This window comes from Hemitrygon akajei, chromosome 11 (assembly GCF_048418815.1).
Source record: "Hemitrygon akajei chromosome 11, sHemAka1.3, whole genome shotgun sequence".
In the NCBI taxonomy this organism is placed as follows: Eukaryota; Metazoa; Chordata; class Chondrichthyes; order Myliobatiformes; family Dasyatidae; genus Hemitrygon; species Hemitrygon akajei.
The window spans coordinates 143,764,148-143,788,334 of record NC_133134.1 but is presented as its reverse complement, the minus strand read 5'-3'; the positions used below and the strand labels follow the sequence as shown (position 1 = coordinate 143,788,334).

General features: G+C 38.2%; 1 protein-coding gene across 2 annotated transcripts in view; it reads left to right on the top strand.

Moving 5' to 3' along the window:
• Positions 1 to 24,187, top strand: part of tcea2 (transcription elongation factor A (SII), 2) — a 77,233-nt gene that overhangs the window by 35,295 nt on the left and 17,751 nt on the right. For both annotated transcript variants that reach the window (XM_073061861.1, XM_073061862.1), the window contains 3 exons: positions 538 to 668; positions 7,046 to 7,102; positions 8,290 to 8,444. In XM_073061861.1, the coding sequence (XP_072917962.1) occupies positions 538 to 668; positions 7,046 to 7,102; positions 8,290 to 8,444 (343 nt within the window). The remainder of the gene's footprint in view (positions 1 to 537; positions 669 to 7,045; positions 7,103 to 8,289; positions 8,445 to 24,187) is intronic.

Below are 24,187 nucleotides of genomic sequence, written 5' to 3'. Positions count from 1 at the left end.
TAACTATTGAATTCAAAAGTCCAATGTGCATAGAAATGGTCACACTTATGGCAGAACTGGTTTCCTTTCTCTATCTTATTAGTAACGGTACTTCCTTTTCATTCGTGTGCGCTTTTCATGTTATTTATTAGAATATCATGCAGATATGGTTTCCACATTGAGTAAATCTGTGTGTATTTTGACTTGTGGACAAAACCAACTTGTGTACATCTGTAAGAGCAGACCACATTTGTTACCTGGGGCTGGCCTGTGATATGTAACCATTTTCTGTAAGAAGATAACGGATTCATATAAGTTGGATTTTAAATAATCTTGAAGGATGTTCATAAGCAGGTCTATGATTTTTATTCAACCCTTAGTTAACTCTTGTACATTTTGTATACTTGTGGTATAACATCCCAATGGATGAAGACTTTGATTTTTTTTGTGGGGGACTATTGAATTGAATAGGAATAGGATTTTATTCTATAAGTTGTTGGTAGTTTTTGCACATTTTTGACGAATATTTATCAAATGAATGCCCTTTGTCTTTTGTAGCTCCTGTAAGAAACCAGAACCAAGGACTCCTACGACTCCAAGGATGACAACATTTCCACCAGTTCCTGTTACCAGTGATACTGTCCGTAACAAGTGTAGAGAGTTGTTGTCAGCTGCTCTCCAAACAGACAGTGAGTAAATACTTAGAGCAACTAAGTTCTATAACCAAGCTCATTGAAGCTATAGCAGTTAGGATTGATAAAGGGGACCTCTGAAAATAGTGCACAGTAAATCTATAGCATGCGTGGGTCTATGATGTTTCCAGACCTGCATATTCTTAAGACCATTGGGTGTAATTAATATATTGAAATCTGAATTAAAATTATATTAATATTATACTGTATTAATTTCCTATTGAACTGAGGAAGCTTAAAGGGACTGCAGGAACTCGGCCCCCAATGAATTGAGAGGAAACTGTAGGGATTTCTGAAAGTTTGGATGGTAGATTACAGGCAGTCCCCAGGTTACGAACGAGATCCATTCCTAAGTCTGTCTTTAAGTCGAATTTGTAGTTAAGTCGGAACAGGTACATACAATTCTTACTTAGCATCAGTTAGTCAAATGTTTGTCTTAGTATATAGTATATATTTTACCTTTCTATGCAGACCTTTACTTCTTCTCGTCATAAATGGCCTTGTAGCAATAGTGGCCTCGGTAACTGTACGACAAACTTTGGTGAACCTCTTTTTATTTGGATCTTTCTCCTCTAACTTTGCCATCCCTGCTTCAATGAGACGAAAGGCTTCAGCAACTCTTTTGTCAAAAACTTTTTCAGTTCTGGAGTTTTTAGGTCTCAGTTTTCTTCTTCAAATGCTATCATCACTTTATCTTTTAAAATTGTTCCGATCATTGACCGACTGTAGCCTAACACTTTTCCAATGACCGATGGTGTTTCACCTCTTTCCGATCGCTTTATTATTTCCACGTTATTATAATTTAAGCCAAATACAAAGTTACACACTCAACACAGTGTTAATGGCAACGTGATCCGACTTAAAATGGCGGACAGCCAACGAACCTCTGAAGCCACGCAATGTTTTCATGAGTGTCACAAAGTAGTGCGTGCGTTTTGTTATTTAGGCTTTATGGCAGTCTGTTCGTAAGTACGAGTTGTCCGTAAGTTGGACTTTCACAACCCAGGGACTGCCTGTATTGGAATTTTACAGTACTTTAATATCCCGTGGTCATTAATTAAGTTTTGTGGGTTGAGGGTAATGTATTAATATGGATAAAAGATTTTTATCAAGTGTAGAACTAAGGATGAAAATCTGTAAGTAGTAACGTAACTCAGGAATTAATGCAGGGGCACTTTGTGGGGGAGTTGATAATCGGGATGCTGTTCTTTTCTGTACAGGGGGTGGGGTTTAATGTTTCTGAACGACTTCCATGTTCCATATTTCGTGGCTATTTGAAGAAATACAAATTTCAGAGTTGTACATGGATACATGATTTGATTTTTAAAAAAATAATTTCTAAAATCTGCAGACAAATCATCGCAAACTCCACGTTGTCAACACTGTTCACATTAGAAACTGGAAAAGGAAATACAATTGTGTATGATTGTGAAATATATTTAACATGCCAACAAGATCAAGGGTGACAACCTTTTGTGCTCAGTTTAAATTCCTTTGTGTGCTTGTAGCAAAAGATGTGTGCAGACACACTTTAGAGGAGACTCTGGTGGTGAATAATAAGACCTTTTAAGGTAGTTTAAATGAGGTTCATGAAATTTTAAAATTACTAGAAGAAATGGGAAGCATTATGATCGGAAGAAATGAGGTGCATTAAAATCTAAAAGTAGTGAAGCTTACCCTTGGTTTACTTTGAACAACGTAGAGGGCTAAAGACTTGGGTAGAAGTGGGTTAGAAAGTTAAAGTGATGGACAGATGTAAATTTGGAATCATCTTTGTAGGCTGATAGGAGGTTATTCAAGTTGGGGATTCTCCAATGCAGTGGAATACAGATCATGTTGTGAGCAATAAGTATTGTGTACTAAACTGTAAGTAGTGCAAATCACTGCCTCACCTGGAAAGTATGTTTAGGGCCTGGCTGCTAGTAAGCAGGGAGCTAAAAATGCAGCTTTGAAGAGGAGTAAGTATTGGTGAAGATGGAGAAGTTGACTAGAGTGCCCTGGAGGATCACTACCTTTTAGAATACCAGAAAGGGAATGTATGCCTGGTTGCGGCACTACCATGAAAGTGTCTGAAATTAGAGAACCGTGCATTGAATATGGAAGCTGGTGGGTGGTAGAATGTAATCGAGAAATTCTGTCCATATTTGTGGTCAGAGGAGAAGTTGAGTGAGGAGTGAAGATTGAATTTAATTTATTTCTTACATCCTTTGCATACATGAGTAAAAATCTGTATGTTGCATTTTCATGTGAATGCAATGTGCAAATTATAGTAATTTGTAATAAATAGTATGTACAGTAAGATGTAAAACAGAACAGTCGATATAGCTTAGAAATACAATTGTGTCAGCATGAATTAATCAGTCTGATGGCCTGATGGAAGAAGCTGTCCCAGAGCCTATTCTGGTCCTGGCTTTAATGTTGTGGTACCGCTTCCCAGATCGGAGCAGCTGGAACAGTTTGTGGTTGGGGTGACTTGGGTCCCCAATGATCTTTCAGGCCCTTCCTACACACCGGTCTCTGTAAATGTCCTGAATAGAGGGAAGTTCACATCTACTGATGCGCTGGGCTGTCTGCACCACTCTGCAGAGTCCTGCAATTGAAGGACATACAGTCTCATACCAGGCAGTGGTACAGCCAGTCAGGATGCTGTCAATAGTGCCTCTGTAGAAAGGCCATAGGATTTGGGGATTCACACCAAACTTCTTCAACCGTCTGAAGTGAAAGAGGTGCTGTTGTGGTTTTTTTTCACCACACAGTTGGTATGTACAGACCAAGTGAGGTCCTCAGTGATGTGTATACTGAGGAACTTGAAGTTGTTTACCCGCTCAACCCCAGATTCATTGATGTCAATAGGGGTGAGCCTGTCTCTATTCCTCCTGTAGTCCACAACCAGTTCCTTTGTTTTTGTGACATTGAGAGAGAAATTGTTTTCTTGACAGCACTGTCAGAGTGATGAATTTTCTGTCGGCTGCCTTGCTAGTGTTTGAGATTAGGCCAATCAGTGTAGTATCTGCGCATTTAATTAGAAGTTTGGAGCTGTGGGTGGCGACTCAGTCATAGGTTTACAGAGAATAAAGGAGTGGGCTTAGGGACACAGTCCTGGATGGCTCCTGTGTTGAGGATCAGAGGGACAGAGGTGAGGGAGCCCACACTTGCCACCTGCCAGTGATCTGACAGGACGTCCAGGATCCAGCTGCACAAGATGGGGTGAAGGCTGAGGTCTCTCAGCTTCTTGTCAAGCCTGGAGGGAATTATGGTGTTGAATGCTGAACTATAGTCCAAGAACAGCATTTTCACATAAGCATCCCTCCTCTCCAGTTGTGTAAGGACAGTGTGAAGAGCTGTGATGCCGTCCAGTTGTGGAAGAGGGACAGATGTTTGAGAATTTGATCTCTTGCAGAGCAGGGGAAACTGTGGTTGAAGAGAGTGGGCCTACTAGAAGTACTGTGTAAGATGTCAGGTTTAGACAACAAGTATTCTTGGACAGTGTCTCATCAGTTGCCACGCTGTTCTTGGAGCTTGGCTGATCACTTGTGCAAGGATTGTGATGGGAACTGCTGGTTACCCAGTGGATGACTGTTCCTAAAAATGACAATCTTGGAGATAGCAAATGCTTGTCCCTCAAAGATAGCATCATTCAATGCACATGCTTAATTTTTAAAATTTTACTTAGAATTTGGAAAAACTACTTTTGTGACTGTTGGAAAGGACATGATTAGAGATGGATTTGAATAATTGTTGATACATTTGATAAATTGTAAAAAGTAGAGCAATCATAAGACCATAAGATTTAGGATCAGAAGTAGGCCATTCAGCCCATCGAGTCTGCTCCACCCTTCAATCATGAGGTGATCCACTTCATCTAGTCATCCCCACTCCCCTGCTTTCACCCCATACCCTTTGATGCCTTGGCTAATCAAGAACCTATCAGCTCTGCCTTAAATACACCCAATGACTTGGCCTCCACAGCCACTCGTGCCAGCAAATTCCACAGATTTAACCACCTTCTGACTAAAGTAATTTCTCTGCATCTCAGTTTTAAAAGGACATCCTTCAATCCTGAAGTCATGCCCTCTTGTCCGAGAATCCCCTACCATGGGAAATAACTTTGCCATATCTAATCTGCTCAGGCCTTTTAACATTTGGAATGTTTCTCTGAGATCCCCCCTCATTCTCCTGAACTCCAGGCAATGCAGCCCAAGAGCTGCCAGATGTTCCTCATATGGTAAGCCAAGTGAGGTATATTGCTTGAATCATTCTCGTGAATCTTCTGTGAACCCTCTCCAATGTCAGTATATCCTTTCTAAAATAAAGAGCCCAAAACTGCACACAATACTCCGTGTGGTCTCACGAGTCCCTTATAGAGCCTCAACATCACATCCCAGCTCTTATATTCTATACCTCTAGGAGTGAATGCCAACATTGCATTTGCCTTCTTCACAACTGACTCAACCTGGAGATTAACCTTTAGGATATCTTCCACAAGGACTCCCAAGTCTCTTTGCAACTCTGCATTTTGAATTCTCTCCCCATCTAAATAATAGTCTGCCTGTTTATTTCTTCCACAAAAGTGCATGCCCATACACTTTCCAATATTGTATTTCATTTGCCACTTTTTTGCCCATTCCCCTAAACTATCTCACTGCAGGCTCTCTGTTTCCTCAACACTACCCACTCCTCCACCAATCTTTGTGTCATTGTGTTTATTACAAAATTAGGTTTATGAAATTTTTGATAAATTTATGAACTGTATATGCTCTAATCAATATTGGATACATTTGAGAGAATGAAACTGTACTGAAATTCAGCACGTTGATTTGTTGAGAAAAGTAAGCTGTGTGGGGAAAAAAATTAGTTGGCATTGAGGGAAATCACAAGAATGATGTTTTGGAATTTGGACTTGCTAAACACTAATTACCACTAAAGGTTTAGCAGTGTTGGATTTCAGTGATGGATTGTGCAAGTTGTGATTTGTAGGTTAGATCCATGTGTATGCTCTGCCTTAAGTGAGCTGAAAGTTAACATAGTGCATCCAGAACCTGCTGGAAGGTCTCAGCCCAAAACGTCAACTGTATTCTTTCCACAGATGCTGGCTGGCCTGCTGAGTTCCTTCAGTATTTTATGTGTGTTGCTTGGATTTCCAGCATCTGCAGATTTTCTCTTGTTTGTGAGTACATCCAGTCCGGAAGAAGAGACTTGGCCTGAAATATCGACTGTTTATTCATTTCCATAGATGCTATTCTTCTAGCATTTTGTGTAATACTGAAAGTTAAGTGATAATTTTGAGGATGGAGAGAGAAAGAAATAAGGCTCTTTGAAAATTGAATGGATGTGGAGCTGAGCATGAATAGTGGCCACACTGGTGATTTTGATAGAAACGAGATGTAAAGTTTGTCCATATTTTATAGTGTATTTATGTACTTGACGGTCTCACAAATGTGTATTGTACCCAATGAACTTCTAAAGTGTAGTCAGTTCAGTGACTAAGAAATAATGTGGCTACTAAACTGTGTAGCGCAGGCTCCCACAAGCAACTATATGATAATGTACAGGCAACATTCTGTGATATTGTTTGAGAGGTAAGAAGTGGCTAGGATGTTGATGATTGCTCTCCTGTTCTTCAAAATTTTCCACTTCAGAGTATCTGTTTAATAGTCAGACATTGAAAGAGCACTTGAGGAAAGTTCAGCATTTTGAAAATGCAGCCTAGTCAGGCTGTCAATACATAATGAGTGTAGCTAATTTGCACAGTTAAATGAAATGTTATAGAAGGAAATCATAATGCAAGGAAGTGATCAAGTAAGCTATTTCAGATGGAAGTTTTTATAGACAGTTGTTCATTGTTGCAAATTGCTGTTGAGCCTTTATTTTTAAACTGCTCAGTGTTTACGTGAAAACTCAGCTGCTGCTTTATGTACTTGGATTAGCAAAAACTTGGACTGATGAAAGAAAAGGCAATCTCAGTGAACAACATTCTATTGGTCAACGTGGCTGGCAATAATAATATAAATGGCTACACTTAGAAATTTAAACAGAAAATATTGGCAATATCGAGTAGGTTGGGTAGCATCAATGAAGAAAGTAACAGTTACTGTTTCAGATCACTAACCTTTCATACAGAATAAAATTTTAATCAAAGCTAAATTTTGGAAACATTTAGCGAAATATTTAAAATATTGAAAACTTAATTTGAATCATTAGATGAGAGGTTGACGGGGTTACTGTATGTAGAACAATATAAATGAATGCTGTTAAAGAGAACAAGTATGTAATCTAGATGGTAGACACTTTTGTACTTGTTTGTTTCTGTGTACTTAATGCCGAGGTAGATATATTCGATGTAGCTGGCTTCTGAATTTCTGTTTTGATTGCAGATGATTATGTGGCAATAGGAACTGACTGTGATCATATGGCAGCACAGATTGAAGAAAATATCCTTTTCATAAGTGATTTACCCATATCCTTAAGCTTTTCTTCAAAAAGTATGTGTATTGGGTGGGTGTTCAACCAGCATAATAACAAACTGCACTTCCATTTCTATAGTTGCCATGGAGCCACAGTTCAAAACTGCCCATAATTAGGGATTAATTGAAAGTGGCTATTTCACTAATTATACAAATGTTAATTTAACATGTGAACTGATGACATGAACACCTCAGTGAAAACTATGATATTTTTGCATTTCAGCAAAGAGAACTTCACTGTAGTGCCTTGGGTGTTCAACATACAATATCAATATTGTGTACATCAAAATAAACAATGATTTTTAATGTTGCATGGAAATTTGGTTTACTTTACAACAGCCAATTGATGATCCGTTTTGACCTAATGAAGAGGCATACACTCTGGTTTCCAATAATATTTGTAGAAACATAGAAACCTACAGCACAATACAGGTCCTTTAGCCCACGATGCTGTGCTGAACACATACTTACTTTAGAAATTACCTAGGGTTACCCATAGCCCTCTAGTTTTCTAAGCTTCATGTACCTATCCAGGTGTCTCTTAAAAGACCCAATCGTATCTACATCCACCACTGTCGCTGGCAGCCCGTTCCACGCACTCGCCACTCTCTGCGTTTTTATATATATATATAAAAAAGTAAAACCTTACTCCACACATCTCCTCTGTACCTACTTCCAAGCACCTTAAAACTGTGCCCTCGTGTTAGCCCTTTCAGCCCTGGAAAAAAGCCTCTGACTATCCACACGATCAATATAGATTGCCTCTCCTTTAAATGTAGGCATTACCATCTGATTGGAGAAGAGAGTGCCATTACAAGAATTTTATCCAATCACTGTTCAGAGTAAAAACTAAAAATATGATTGCTTATCAACTTAACAGTTAGGGTTGGTGATGGAAGCTAAAGGCATTTTAATTTCATGAAAATATTTCAGCATCTACGGAAAGAGTAAACAGTCGACATTTGGGGCTGACACTTTAAATCCTGATGAACAATCTCAGCCCGAACTGTCAAACTGTTAACCATAGATTCTGCCTGGTCTGCTGAGTTCTTCCAGCATCGTGTGTGTGTGTTTCTTTTGAGATTTGGCACTTTACGGTAACTTTTTAAAGAAGATACCAGTTGCTGATTATGGTTCTTTAATTTAATTGATACTTGTATTCCAAGAGATGGGCAATACAGATATGAAGTACAAAAACAGAGTGAGAAGCAGGATAGCTAACCTAAAAGACACAAAGAACCCTAATTTAAGGAAGAATGTTCTCTGCGGAAATATTTCAGTAGAGCAGATTGCACGAATGACTGCTGAGGTAAGCCTATACTGTTGCTATAATTGCTTGAATTATGTTTTTACCAGCATATTTTTTCTTGATGTAGGAAATGCTAAATTACTAACACAGATTCAAATTAAGAATATTTGCAATAAATTTTGCTTATGCTTTCTGATCTACTATAATGCACAATCATGATATTGCTCTGTTTTATCGAACTCAAATTTGGAGTTCTGTTATAGTAATGAGATTTGTTATATTTAAACTTTAATCATATGCCCACTAGGTGTTGCTGGTGCACTAAAAGTCGTATGCTATCAGTGGTTTCTTGGTTGTTATTTATTGGATTTTGCTGCTGTAATGTAACTAGATTATAGGATTTTGAGGATAAGTCATTTGCAAATTGAAATGAATGTTGTGTGTTTTCATTTTCATGTTGTAAATGATTTAAGTCACTAGAGTAAACATGTATAAAAAAAAAACTCTAAATTTTATAAAAATACAGGTGACCTCTATGTGATGGCTGTATGGATAACAGAAATTCACCCTTGCAGAATTCACAAAAAAAATTGAGGTACAGAATAAAATTCACTCTCATGGAATTTATATGGGGGCAAAGTAAATTATTTTTCCGTGTGTTTTTCTTGACACATGCACAGAGGTTTCTTGTTACGGTCTTCTGGAAATGAAGCCCCCTTTAATGTGGGGAGATCACCTTGTAAGTTTTCATGAAAAGTATAGTGTGTCAATACGTTTTTCTTTGTTTGAATGAATTTTATGGCAGACCAGGTGGAATTATGATATTGTAGCCATTTGTGAGACTTAGTTGCAGGAGGGGCAGGACTGGACTCTATTGTTTTAGACAATAGAGTGGAAGGAATTAAAGGGGGAGAGGTGGATTTATTAGGTAAAATGTCACGACAATGCTCAGTCAGGACAGACTAGAGAACTCGTGTATGGAGGCTTTATGGGTGGAACTGAAGAATAAGAAAGGTATGACCATGTAGATGGAGCTTTATTATTGATCACCTTACAGTCCACAGGATTTAGAGGAACAAATTTGTAAAGAGATCAGACTGTTATAAATAATTTGTTGTAGGTGATTTGAACTTTTCATATATTGACTGGGATTCTCGTACTGTAAAAGGATTAGATGGCATAGAGTTTGTCAAATGTATTCTACCAAGTTTACTTAATCAGTACATAGAAGTCTCAACTAGAGAGATTGCGATACTTGATGTAGGGAATAAAACAGGGCAGATGACAACGTTTGTGTATGGGATCACTTTGCATCTAGTGATCATAATGTTAAGGTAATTATAGAAAAGGAAATGCATCGTTGTTGGTTGAGATTCTAAGCTGGAGAAAGGATCTTGATTGGGACAGGCTATTTTCTGGCAAAGGTGATAGAGTAAACTAGAGTGAAATTTTGGAGAGTGCAGATCTTGCATGTGTCTGTCAGAATAAAAAGTAAGGATAACAGGTTTAGAAAACTTAGTTTTCAAGAGATATTGAGGCCCTGGTCAAGAAAGAAGAGGTGCATAGCAGGTATACACCTGCAGGTATAGATAGGAACAAATGAGGTACTTGAGTAGTATAAGAAATGCAAGAGGACACATTTAAAAAAAAAAAAATGAGGAGGGCTGAAAAAAGGCATGAGTTTACTCCAGCAGACAAGGTGAAGGAAAATCCTAAGGATTTCTATGATTATGTTTAGAGCAAAAGGATTGCAGGGCACAAAACTAGTCTTCAGGAAGAGCAGCATGGAAATCTATGAGTGGAGCCAAAAGAGATGGGGAGATCTTAGGTGGCTATTTTGTGTCTATACTTGCTAGGGAGACAGACACAGAGTCTATAGAGGTGTTTGGTGTTTTGAGGCAAATCAGGGTGGACAAGTCCCCAGGGTGTGACAAGGTGTTCCTTTGGACCCTGTGGGAGGCCATTGGAGGGGCCCTGAGATATGTAAATCATGCTTAGCAATAAGTGAGGTACTGGAGGATTGGAGGGTAATTAATGTTGTTCTGCTGTTTAAGAAAGGCTATAGGAATAAAACAGGAAATTATAGGTGAGTGAGCCTGATATTAGTCGTGGGAAAGTTATTGGAAGGTATTTTAAGGCACCAGATATGAGTATTTGGATAAACAGAGATTGATTAGGGATTGATCAGCTTGGCTTTGTGTGTGGTAAGTCGTGTGTAACTAATTTTTGAGATTATTACCAAGAATTTTGATGAAGGCAAGGCAGTGTCTGCTGTCTACAGGGACTTCAGCAAAGCATTTGACAAGGTCCCACATGAGAGGTTAGTCAGAAAGGTTTGGTCGTGAGGCATTCAAGATGAGGTAGTAAATTGGATTAGATATTGGCTTTGTGGGAGAAGCCAGAGAGTGTTAGTAGATGGCTGCCTTTAACTGGAGGCCTGTGACTAATGGAGTGCTGCAAGGATCTGGTGTTGGTTGTCATCTATATCAACTATCTGGACGACAACTAGATTAGAAAACGTGCAGATGACACCAAGATTGGAGGTGTGGTGGACAGCAAGGAAGACTATCAAAGCTTGCAGTGGGATTTGGTCCAGCTGCAAAAATGTACTAAAAATTCAGATGGAATTTAATGCAAGCATGTGCAAGTGATTGCACTTTGTTTCTTTTTCAATCTTTTTATTATTATTATTAATATCAACAAAATAAAATTGATACATAGATAATGGGATTACAAACATACACATTTCAACTGAACATGAAAGAATACATAAGCAATGGTTACAGTATAAATGAGTATTCCCAAATCATGGACGATACAATTTACAAATAAACAAGGCAAACCTAGGTATATCATAATATATATATTTAAAAAAACAAAAAAGAAAAAGAAAAAAAAGTTATGCAAAAAAACTAATCTAATAACTAATAAGGAAAAAAACAAAAAAGAAAAAAGAGAAAAAGAAAAAATGGAAAAAAAAGGGCTGTTTATAATATCTCATAAAAATACAAAATCATCAGTGTCGTCAACTCCGATCCTCTCAACATATATAAAATCGAAACTGGAAAAACAAATAGGCTTGGAACAGGGTCATATTACATCATATGAAAATATTGAATAAATGGTCTCCATATCTTTTCAAACTTAATAGAAGTATCAAATACAACACTTCTATTTTTTTCTAAATTTAGACATAACATAGTTTGAGAAAACCAATGAAATACGGTAGGAGGATTAATTTCTTTCCAATTCAACAAAATAGATCTTCTAGCCATTAATGTAAGAAATGCAATCATTCGACAAGCGGAAGAGGATAAATGGAGTGAGTCCATCATTGGTAAACCAAAAATTGCAGTAATAGGATGAGGTTGTAAATCAATGTTCAATACCGTAGAAATAATATCAAAAATGTCTTTCCAATATTTTTTCAAAAGCGGACACGACCAGAACATATGAGTTAAAGACGCTATCTCAGAATGACATCTGTCACAAATAGGATTTATATAGGAATAAAAATGAGCCAATTTATCCTTGGACATATGAGCCCTATGCACAACCTTAAACTGTATTAATGAATGTTTAGCACATATAGATGATGTATTAACTAATTGAAGAATTTTATCCCAATTCTCAATAGGGATAGTAAGGTTAAGTTCTCTTTCCCAATCATTTTTAATCTTATAGAAGGGCTCTGAACGTATCTTCATAATTATATTGTGAAGTTTTGATATTAGCCCTTTCTGAGAAGGATTTAGTTCAAACAAATTCTCCAAAATACCTGAAGACACAAAGTTTGGAAAAGTAGGAAGTACAGTATTTAAGAAATTCCTAATCTGTAAATATCTAAAGAAATGAAATCTAGGTAAATTATATTTATTAGATAATTGTTCAAAAGACATAAAACAATTATTCAAAAATAAATCGGAAAATCGTAGTAATCCTTTAGTCTTCCAAGCTGAATAAGCTTGATCTATAATAGAAGGATAAAAAAAGCAATTGGATACAATAGGAATATTTAAAACAAACTGAGTCAACCCAAAAAATTTCCGAAATTGAAACTATATATGTAAAGTATGTTTAACTATCGGGTTGTCAATTCGTTTCGGCAATTTAGAAAGAGCAAAGGGAAGAGAAGTCCCTAAAATAGAACCCAATGCAAATCCTTGTACAGATTTAATTTCCAGGTTCACCCAATGAGGGCTAAAAGATATATCCCAATCCTTTAACCAACATATCAAATATTGGATATTAACTGCCCAATAATAAAATCTAAAATTAGGCAATGCCAATCCACCTTCCTTCCTTGCCTTCTGTAAATATTTTTTACCTAATCTAGGATTTTTATTCTGCCATATATATGAGGAAATTTTTGAATCAACATTAGCAAAAAAGGATTTCGGAATAAAAATTGGTACCGCTTGAAATATATATAAAAACTTGGGTAAAATAACCATCTTAATAACATTAATCCGACCTAGCAGAGATAAAGATACTGGTGACCACTTAGTAAACAAACATTTAATCTGATCGATTAAGGGTAAAAAATTAACCTTAAGTAAGTCCTTATAGTTTTTTGTGATTTTAATCCCTAAGTAAATAAGAGTCATTAACTAATTTAAAAGGTAAATTTCCATAAATTGGAACTTGTCTATTTAAAGGAAACAGTTCACTCTTATTAAGATTTAATTTATACCCGGAAAAATCACTAAATTGAGCCAACAATGATATAACTGCAGGAATGGATTTCTCAGGATCAGAAATAAATAATAATAAATCATCTGCATATAATGATAGCTTATGTATATCTGTCCCACGATTAATGCCAAAAATGTTCTGTGATTCTCTGATAGCAATTGCCAAGGGTTCTAAAGCAATATCAAATAATAATGGACTAAGAGGACAGCCTTGTCTAGTACCCCGAAATAAACAAAAAAAAGGGAGATCTTTGATTGTTAGTAAGCACTGAGGCTATTGGAGTATGATATATCAGTTTAATCCAGGAAATGAATGTCGGACTAAAATTAAACTTCTCAAGCACATTAAATAAGTATGGCCATTCAACTCTATCAAATGCTTTCTCCACATCTAGTGAAATGACACATTCTTAAGTGCTATGTGAAGGAGTATAAACAATATTCAATAATCTCCTAACATTGAAAAAAGAATAGCGATTTTTAATAAAACCAGTTTGATCTTCCGAAATAATTTGGGGTAATACCTTCTCCAGCCTGGTCGCCAGTAACTTGAAAAAGATCTTGGAATCTACATTCAATAAAGATATTGGTCTATAGGATGCACAGTCAGTAGGGTCTTTATCTTTCTTCAATATTAAAGAAATGGAAGCTCTATAAAAAGATTGTGGCAGATTGCCCAATCTAATTGCTTCTTCAAAAACCCTGCATAACCAAGGAGAAAGAGTAGTGGAAAAACATTTTAAAAATTCTACTGTATACCCATCTGGACCTGGTGCTTTCCCAGAATTCATAGAGGAAATAACCCCTTTAATTTCTGCATCCGAATTAGGAGTTTCTAATATTGAAAGATCATCTGATGATCATTTTGGAAAATTCACTTTCCCAAGAAAATCACACATGGTATTATGATCATGAGGGAATTCGGAATGATACAGGGAGGTATAAAAATCTTGAAATGATTTGTTTATCTCATCATGGTTAACTGTCAGATCCCTATTCTGCTGACGGATCTTAGTAATTTGACGTTTAACCAAAGCATTCTTCAATTGACTAGCGAACAGTTTACCCAATTTATCACTATGTATATAAAAATCAGATCTGGTTTTCATTAATTGATTTTCAATCGAAGATGTAAGTAATAAATTATGTTCCGTTTGAAGTTCAACCCTTTGTTTGTAAAGCTCCTTACTAGGAGTAATCGAATATTTCTTGTCAATCTCTTTAATTTTATCAACCAATAAAAGAGTTTCCTTCTTAATGCGTTTTCTCAGACCAACAGAGTAGGAGATAATCTGTCCATGTATATGTGCTTTAAAAGTGTCCCAAAGTGTTCCGCAAGAAATATCATCCATGGAATTAGTTGAAAAGAAGAAATCGATCTGTTCCTTAATAAATTTAATAAAATCCGGATCTTGCAGTAAGATAGAATCAAATCGCCATTGTCTAGCACTAGAAACTGTATCCGTAAATTTAATAGAAAGTTTTAATGGAGCATGGTCAGAGATGGCTATAATATCATAATTACAACCAATTACCGATGGAATAAAACGAGTCAATAAAAAAAAACAATTCTCGAGTAGGAATGATAAACATGTGAGAAAAATGAAAACTCTTTGTCCTTAGAATGCCGAAATCTCCAAATATCAAAAATTCCATTATCAGTCAAAAAAGAGTTAATACAAGTGGCCGACTTATTAGGTAAAGTCTGAGTAGATATAGATTTGTCCAACAAAGGATTTAAACAACAATTAAAGTCACCACCCATTATTAACTTATATTCGTTTAGATTAGGTAGAGAAGTAAATAAAGACTTTAAAAAATCGGGACAATCCACATTTGGAGCATAAACATTAACCATAGCAACCTTTTTGTTAAAAAGTAAGCCAGTAATTAACAAAAATCTACCATTCGGATCTGAAAAGATATCGTGTTGGACAAATGCAATAGAGGAGTCAATAAAAATTGAAACTCCCTTTACTTTAGCATTTGAATTCGAATGGTACTGTTGACCCCTCCAAAAACTAAAAAAGTGATAATTATCCTCTTTCCTCACATGAGTTTCTTGTACAAAAATAATATGAGCATTAAGTCTTTGGAATACTTTGAAAATCTTTTTCCGTTTAACCGGATGGTTTAAGCCATTAGTATTCCAAGAGACAAAATTAATGGTCTGAGCCATAATTCTGAAATCAACCCTTTCGTATATAAAGGGTTAACCAAATTATGAACTCATGCACCCGGAAGAGGAACAAAAATAAGGGGCGGACCTGGAAGTGACGACATCGTGGACATTTTAGTAGTTTAAAATCAGCCCAAATGAAGAAACTAAAACAAACTGATATAAGGAACATAAGATTTAGAAAAAAAAACCCCACCCCCCACCCAAGAGGAAAAAAGACCACCCCAGCCAGGAAACGGCTGGGAAAAAGGACAGATGAAACTAAATCTACCCCCATATCAGCAGAAGACAACTCCGTATATAAAGGATTAAAAAAAAGATCCACCCAAACTCTAAAAAAATAATAATCACTATACTAAAACCAAACTTCTTAATATAATTGATAGTAAGAAAAACAAAAAGAATATAATCACTAGTAACTTATAAATCGGGTTAAAACCCAAACAAACCAAAAAAAATTTTAAACTGTGATAAGAAATGCATTATAGGAAGAAGACGAGCGAAAAAAAAATGTCGAAATCGAAAAAAAAAGCCAAAAATATTTTAGAGAAGAAACCGCCATCTTAGTAAAAAAAAATTCACCTTCGAAGGATTAATAATAATGACCAAAGATAAAGTACAGTAGTTGAAGTAAGTAAAATAAAAAGATTAGTATGTCGAAAAAAAAACTTTAATTAGAGTATAAAATATAGAGTAAACCTACACCAATAGCCAGAAACAAAATCTGGTTTTGGAAACAAAAACCATCTTGCACGATCAAAATCACTCATTTATTAGAGATGAGAATCCGTAGCAGTAGGGAAGTTCTCATTCAAAAAGCTTCTCGCTTCAGATGTAGAAAGGAAAACACGCCGAGGTGCATTCAGAGGCGAGATTCTGAGCTTCGCAGGGTATAAGAGCGCAGGTTTTAGATTTTTCTCATAACATTCGGACATCAGAGGTTTAAAAAGAAGCCTTGCCTTCATTACTTCTGGACTAAAATCTTCCACTAATCGAAAATTGTGATCTTAAAATTTGACCATCCCTACACGCCAAGCCACACGAATAAGTTGCTCTTTAACATGCACATAGTAAAATTGGACAATTACAACCGGTGGTTTAGCTGAAGCACTTGGTGAACGACGCATAATTCTGTGAGCGAGATCAAGTAACGGAGGACTGTCTGGGAATACAGAAGGGAACGCATCCTTTAAAAGTTGAGCAAAGTACTTCGAGGGGTCCCCTTGTTCAATACCTTCCGGGAGACCAAGTATGCGTAAGTTCTGTCTTCTGGACCGATTCTCAAAGTTGACACTCTTGGCTTTAAGTGTTTCCACCTATTTAATCGTCAAAAGTAATTTCTGCTCCAATTTTTCAATTATCAAGTCTTGCTTCCGAACGTCCTCTTGCAAAGTTGCAATTAGAACTTGCTGCTGGTTAACTACTGAATCCGTCTTATCCATATAATCTTGAAAAGCCTTTATATCTTGTTTAAAAATTTGTCGTCGTTCTTCAAATTTTTCATTTAAAACCTCCAATAATATTTCATAAGTCAATTCAGTGCGCCTTAGGATCAGTCTTTTTCTTCTTCCCTTTCCCGTTAGGATCCTTCCCAGGTTCTCGCCCTTTAGATCTAAGAGCCATTTCTGTATTCATTTCTTCAAAAATTCACAATAAACTCTTAAAGATAAGTCCAAAAAAGTAGCAAGAATCTTTTGGTGTAGGTAAAAATAAGTTAAATAAGGGTGATCATAGGTTAAGAAAAGTAAAGGTTATGGAGCGAATCTGAAACAGTGCTCACTCCATGAGCGTCTCCTGCTGACCCCCTGGTGTTGCACTTTGGTTGGACCAAGTATGGTAGAACAAAGGGATCTAGGAATGCAGGGCCATGATTCATTGAAAGTGGTGTTACAGTTAGATAGAATCAATAGAAAATTGAGGGGTAGAGATGGGATCAATGTAAGCAGGCTTTTTCCACTCAAGTTGGGTGAGACAACTAGGAGGTCATGGGTTGAGGGTGAAAGTTGAAATGTCTAAGGGGAACATGAGGGGAAACTACTTCTGTCAAAGGGTGGTGAGAATGGGCAACAAGCTGCTAGCATAAGTGATGGATGCGATTTCAATTTAAGAAATGTTCGGTTGGGTACATGGATTGGAGGAATATGGGGTGCTATGGTCCAAGTGTAGGTTAATGGGGAAGGACAAGAGGAACTCTTATCATTGTTAAGGTGGCGGGAAGATGGAGTGAGCACGGATATCCAAAAAATGGAGGAGATGCAGGTGAGGGCAGCATCAATGGTGGAGGAAGGGAAATCCCATTCTTTGAAGAAGGAAGATATTTCCGATGTCCTGGAAAGGGAAACCTCATCCTGGGGAGATGAAGGAACTGAGAAAAGGGAAAAGCATTTTTACAGGAGACAGAGTGGGACGAGGTATAGTCAAGATAGCTGTAGGAATTGGTAAGTTTATGAAAGATGTCGTTTGACGGTTTGGATTCAGATATGGAGATAAGGGAGGGAGGTGTCGCAAGTGAATTTAAGGGCATGTTGAAAGTTGGAGGCAAATTTGAAGAATTTGGCAAGCTCAACATGGCTGCAGGAGGCAGCACCAGTGTAGTAATCAATGTACTAGAGGAAGAGTTGTGGAAAATTAGCATGAAAGGCTTGGAGTGTGGACCGTTCTATGTAATTATTGGAAAGGCAGGCGTAGCTGGGGTCCATGCGGGTGCCCGTGGCTACCCCTCGAGTCTGGAGAATGTTAGAGGAGCCAAAGGGGAAGTTGCTGAGGGTGAGGACCAGTTCTGCCAGATGGAGGAGGGTGGTGGTGGAGAAAGGAAACTGGTTGGGTCTTTTATTGAGAAAGAAGTGAAGAGCTTTAAGACCTTCTTGATGGGGGATGGAAGTTTATAGGACTGTCTGTGGTGAAAAAGAGGTGATCAGGGCCAGGGAATTGAAAGTTACTGAGAGCACGAGAAGTGTTGCAGTTGTAGATGGGAAGGCACTGAAACAAAGTAGATAGAATGAAGTCGAGGTATGCAGACATGATTCCAATGGGGCAGGGGCAGGTAGAGACTGTGGGCCTATCTGGACTGTCAAGATTGTGGATCTTGAGTAGGAGGTAGAAGTGAGCGGTACAGTGTAAGGGAACTTAGTTTGGTGGTACTGGATGGGAGCTTTCCCGAGTTGATGTTTTCTGATGGTCAAGGGTAGGGTTTTCTTCAAGGGGTAGGGAAGAGGAGGTGTCTGAGAGTTGCTGCCTGGCCTCAGCAAGGTAGAGGTCAGTCCAGCACAACTACAACAAACCCCCTTAGTCTGCCACTTTGATGGTAAGGTTGGAATTGGTGTGGAGAGAGTGGAGGGTAGTGCACCTGGAGGGGCTAGGTTTTGAGGAGGAGAGAGGAGTGCTGAAGTTGAGCTGATTGATGTCTAGTCGGCATTAAAAATGAAAAGATCCAGGGCAGTCGGAGAACTAATGTGGGGGGTGTCCAAAAAGTGGAGGAGTGTTGGAGATGGGAGAAGGGATTATCAGTCTGGGACTGGGAATTTTTGACAAAGAAGTGAGCTTGGAGACGGAGGCAATGGAAGAAACGCTTGATGTCATGGCAGGCATGGAACATATAGAGCCTACACAATGTTAAATGTTAAAATAGGAGGGGGCTTAAATACTCAAATGAGAATTACATTAACTAGTTACTTCTAGCTCTAAATTACCCAAAGAAAAAGAATATAACTATATTTGTTATTTTCTTCAGTAGTTTTTAGTACTTAGTTTTCCCAAGGTCATCAGACGCCTTTTAAATTCTATCCTGCACTCTAAGACACAATGTGAAATATAGGGTGACATTTAACTAGTTTTAAGGGACCACTGCTTTGTTGGATGTGAGGTACAACCTTGTTTAGCTTAAATTGATATAAATGGTCCTGTGGCATTCCTTGAAGTAATAAGATTACTTTTTCAGTGTCCTAGATAACGTGCACTGCTCAATGATTCTCATTGACATCTTGTTGCTGTTCATGAAACTTTATTGTATGGTACTTGTGTTGTAGATTCATGTTATAAGGCATTTTGGAATGCATTGAGTTTGTCAAAGGCTACCTATAAATGCAATTCCAAAGTCTGTATACATAGAAACATAAAAACATAGAAAATATGTGCAGGAGTAGGCCATTTGGCCCTTCGAGCCTGCACCGCTATTCAGTATGATCATGGCTGATCATCCAACTCAGAACCCTGTACCTGCTTTCTCTCCATACCCCCGATCCTTTTAGCCACAAGGGCCATATCTAACTTCCTCTTAAATATAGCCAATGAACCGGCCTCAACTGTTTCCTGTGGCAGAGAATTCCACAGATTCACCACTCTCTGTGAAGAAGTTTTTCCTCATATCGGTCCTAAAAAGCTTCCCCTTTATCCTTAAACTGTGACCCCTCGTTCTGGACTTCTCCAACATAGGAAACAATCTTCCTGCATCTAGCCTGTCCAATCTTATACGTTTCAATAAAATCCCCCCTCAATCTTCTAAATTCCAGTGAGTATAAGCCTAGTCGATCCAGTCTTTCTTCATATGAAAGCCCTGCCATCCCAGGAATCAATCTGGTGAACCTTCTCTGTACTCCCTCTATGGCAAGAATGTCTTTCCTCAGATTAGGGAACCAAAACTGCACACAATATTCTAGGTGCGGTCTCACCAAGGCCTTGTACAACTGCAGTAGAACCTCCCTGCTCCTGTACTCAAATCCTTTTGCTATGAATGCCAACATACCATTTGCCTTTTTCACGGCCTGCTGTACCTGCATGCCCACCTTCAATGACACCCAAGTCTCGTTGCATCTGCCCTTTTCCTAATTGGCCACCGTTCAGATAATAATCTGTTTTCCTGTTCTTGCAACCAAAGTGGATAACCTCACATTTATCCACATTAAATTGCATCTGCCATGAATTTGCCCACTCACCTAACCTATCCAAGTCACCCTGCATCCTCTTAGCATCCTCCTCACAGCTAACACCGCCGCCCAGCTTCGTGTCATCCGCAAACTTGGAGATGCTGCATTTAATTCCCTTGTCTAAATCATTAATATATATTGTAAACAACTGGGGTCCCAGCACTGAGCCTTGCGGTACCCCACTAGTCACTGCCTGCCATTCTGAAAAGGTCCCGTTTACTCCCACTCTTTGCTTCCTGTCTGCCAACCAATTCTCTATCCACATCAATACCATACCCCCAATACCGTGTGCTTTAAGTTTGCACACTAATCTCCTGTGTGGGACCTTGTCAAAAGCCTTTTGAAAATCTGAATATACCACATCCACTGGCTCTCCCCTATCCACTCTACTAGTTATATCTTCAAAAAATTCTATAAGATTCATCAGACATGATTTTCCTTTCACAAATCCATGCTGACTTTGTCCGATGATTTCACCTCTTTCCAAATGTGCTGTAATCACATCTTTGATAACCGACTCTAGCATTTTCCCCACCACCGATGTCAGACTAACCGGTCTATAATTCCCCAGTTTCTCTCTCCCTTTTTTAAAAAGTGGGGTTACATTAGCCACCCTTCGATCCTCAGGAACTAATCCAGAATCTAAGGAGTTTTGAAAAATTATCAGTAATGCATCCACTATTTCTTGGGCTACTTCCTTAAGCACTCTGTTGGTTCAGAAAACCATCCTGCATACATTCCAAGAAATCCTCTTCCTCAGCACCCTTACCAATTTGGTTCACCTAATCTATATGTAGATTGAAGTCACGCATTATAACTACTATTCCTTTATTGCACACATTTCTAATTTCCTGTTTAATGCCATCCCCAACCTCACTACTACTGTTAGGTGGCCTGTACACAACTCCCACCAGACTTTCTGCCCCTTAGTGTTATGCAGCTCTACCCATATTGATTCCACATCCTCCAGGCTAATGTCCTTCCTTTCTATTGCATTAATCTCTCTAACCAGCAATGCTACCCCACCTCCTTTTCTTTCCTGTCTATCCCTCCTGAATATTGAATATATCCCTCCTGGATGTTGAACTCCCATCCTTGGTCACCCTGGTGCCATGTCTCTGTGATCCCAACTATATCATATTCATTAATAACTATTTGCACATTCATCTCATCCACCTTGTTACTAATGCTCCTCGCATTGACACACAAAGCCTTCAGACTTGTTTTTACAACACTCTTAGCCCTTATACAATTACGGTATGTTGAAAAGTGGCTCTTTTTGCTTTTTGCCCTGGATTTGCCTGCCTGCCTCTTTTACTTTTCACCTTACTACTTTTTGCTTCTACCCTCATTTTACACCCCTCTGTCTCTCTGCACTTGTTCCCATCCCCCTGCCACATTAGTTTAAATCCTCCTGAACAGCAGTAGCAAACGCTCCCCCTAGGACATTGGTTCCAGTCCAGGCTAGGTGCAGTCCGTCCTGTTTATACCAGTCCCACCTCCCCCAGAACTGGTTCCAATGCCCCAGATATTTGAATCTCTCCCCCTTGCACCAATTTTCAAGCCACGTATTCATCTGAAATATCCTCCTATTTCTACTTTGACTAGCACGTGGCACTGGTAGTAATCCAGAGATTATTACCTTTGTGGTCCTACTTTTTAGTTTATCTCCAAACTCCCTAAATTCACCTTGTAAGACATCCCATTTTTTACCTATATCGTTGGTACCTGTGTGCACCACGGCCACTGGCTGTTCACCCTCCCATTCCAGAATGTCCTGCAGCCGCTCAGAGACATCCTTGACCCTTGCACCAGGGAGGCAACATACCATCCTGGAGTCTTGTTTGCGGCCGCAGAAACGCCTATCTATTCCCCTTACAATTGAATCCCCTATCACTATAGCTCTCCCACTCCTTTTCCTTCCCTCCTGTGCCGCAGAGCCACCCATGGTGCATTGAACTCGGCTGCTGCTGCCTTCCCCTGATAAGACATCTCCCCCAACAGTATCCAAAACAGTATATTTGTTTAGGAGGGAGATGACCTCAATGGACTCCTGCACTACCTGCTTACTGCTACGCTGTCTAGTGGCCACAGTAGATCTATTTCAAAATTGTACAGTAATTATCGAGTATTGAATTTGATCCAACCAAAAAGTGTAAACATTCATTATTAATTTTTATGACTACGTCATACATAATTTCATCTTCCTGTTCTATGCACATTTTATTATGTATTTTTTAGTTTGTACTATTTGCTTTTGTGTTTAAGTTTAATTCTCATTCAATCATACACGAACGTATCCAAATGAAAGTGTTCCTTTGGGGCCAAGGTACAAAGCACATTAACAGCACAAAACACAAATGGTTATGATAACAAAAAAATATAGAGTCACAGAAAACATTGACCAATCCCTGAATGGCATGACCTGTAGAAAGATGGTGCATGAGATGTCCTGTTCAGCATGTTGTCCATTGAGTGAACTTATCTTTTCCACTAATATTTTCTCTTGTATCAAATACTTTTACTATTGTTTGAATAATCTTTGAATTGTCATTCATAGTTTAGCAGGGTTATTTCTTGAAACCACGACCCCAGTTTTGGAATCCACTAAATCTGGTGCATGTCAATTGTTTTGTGCCTGAACATAAAACATACGTTTGCAAGAAAAAGTTTGTGAACTCTTTGCAGCTACCTGGTTTTCAACATTAATTACTCATTAAATGTGGTCTGAACTTCATCTAAGTCACCATAATGGACAAACACAACCTGCCTAACCTAATGACATAGACAATTGTACTACTGTAGATTCCGGATTTTAAGCCGCTACTTTTTTCCCACATTTTGAACTGCTTTGAACTTTGCGGCCTTTAATACGGAGCGGCTAATGCATTATTTTTTTTCATGCCGCCTCGTAAACATTTTGCCTCGTAACAGTAGACCAATAAAATTGATGAGTAGTTCACAGAGGTCCAATGAAATTGTACGATAAATCAAGCGCACTTTCACAATTAAATTATTGTAAATCAGTCATTTGTACTCACCCTCATCAACACGGAAAACACTCGAAGAAAAGCATTGTGCTGCCTTTATGGCAGTTATTTAGTTTATAATATTTTCGCTTAGTAATTCATTTTCTAGTTAAAGTTAGAAGAGTTTTAACTATATTTGTTTTCTGTACTACATCGCGGGATGCTATGATGTCACACCCGGTTTCGCCGCGTCTTGTGGGATACCAGTTTGCGATAAACGGAAAGGAGGGGGGGAGCGGCGGAGCCAAAACGCTGCTTTTAAGTTAAAGGCGATCAATAACTTTTCCTGGTAGGCTGCAGTATATATATTTTTTACCAGTCGTTAGGAGATATTGGAATGTTGTTCAGTAAAGAAGTATACGCAACGTATATTTAAAAGTAGCCGCGTTATGGGCACGGTTCGAAAAAAAGCATTTGCAATATGTATTTGTTTTTGTTACCATATGGATTTAATTAAAAGTTAAAAAATCCTCACGTGTAATATCTTTCTGTGTAAATATCTCATATTACAACGTGGGACACCTGCGGCCGAAAATCCGGTGCGGCCGAAAATCCGGTGCGGCCTTTACAAGTAAAAAATTGATTTTATTTCTAAAATTAGAGCCAGTGGCTTTTAATCAGGTGCGCTCTGTAGTCCGGAATCTACGGTACTTCTCATCAATACTGAGTACACCATGAAATAATCCCAGTCTAGCTTCAAAAAAGTATGTGAACTTCTTGGGTAATACCTTCTACAAAGCTATTTGGAGTTGGGTGTTCTAATCAATGAGATGAGATTGGAAGTGGGGGTTGTAGAGGTGCTCTGCCCTATTTAAAAAAAAAAGCGCCAGTTAAGTTACTGACAGAGCCTGCTCTTAAGAAAAATCTGCTTATATGCATCTCAATCAAAACAACTTTCAGAAGACTTTAGAAGAAAATTTGTAGAGATGCATGAAGCTGGAAAAGGCTACAAAAGCATTTCTAAAGACCTGAGTGTTCA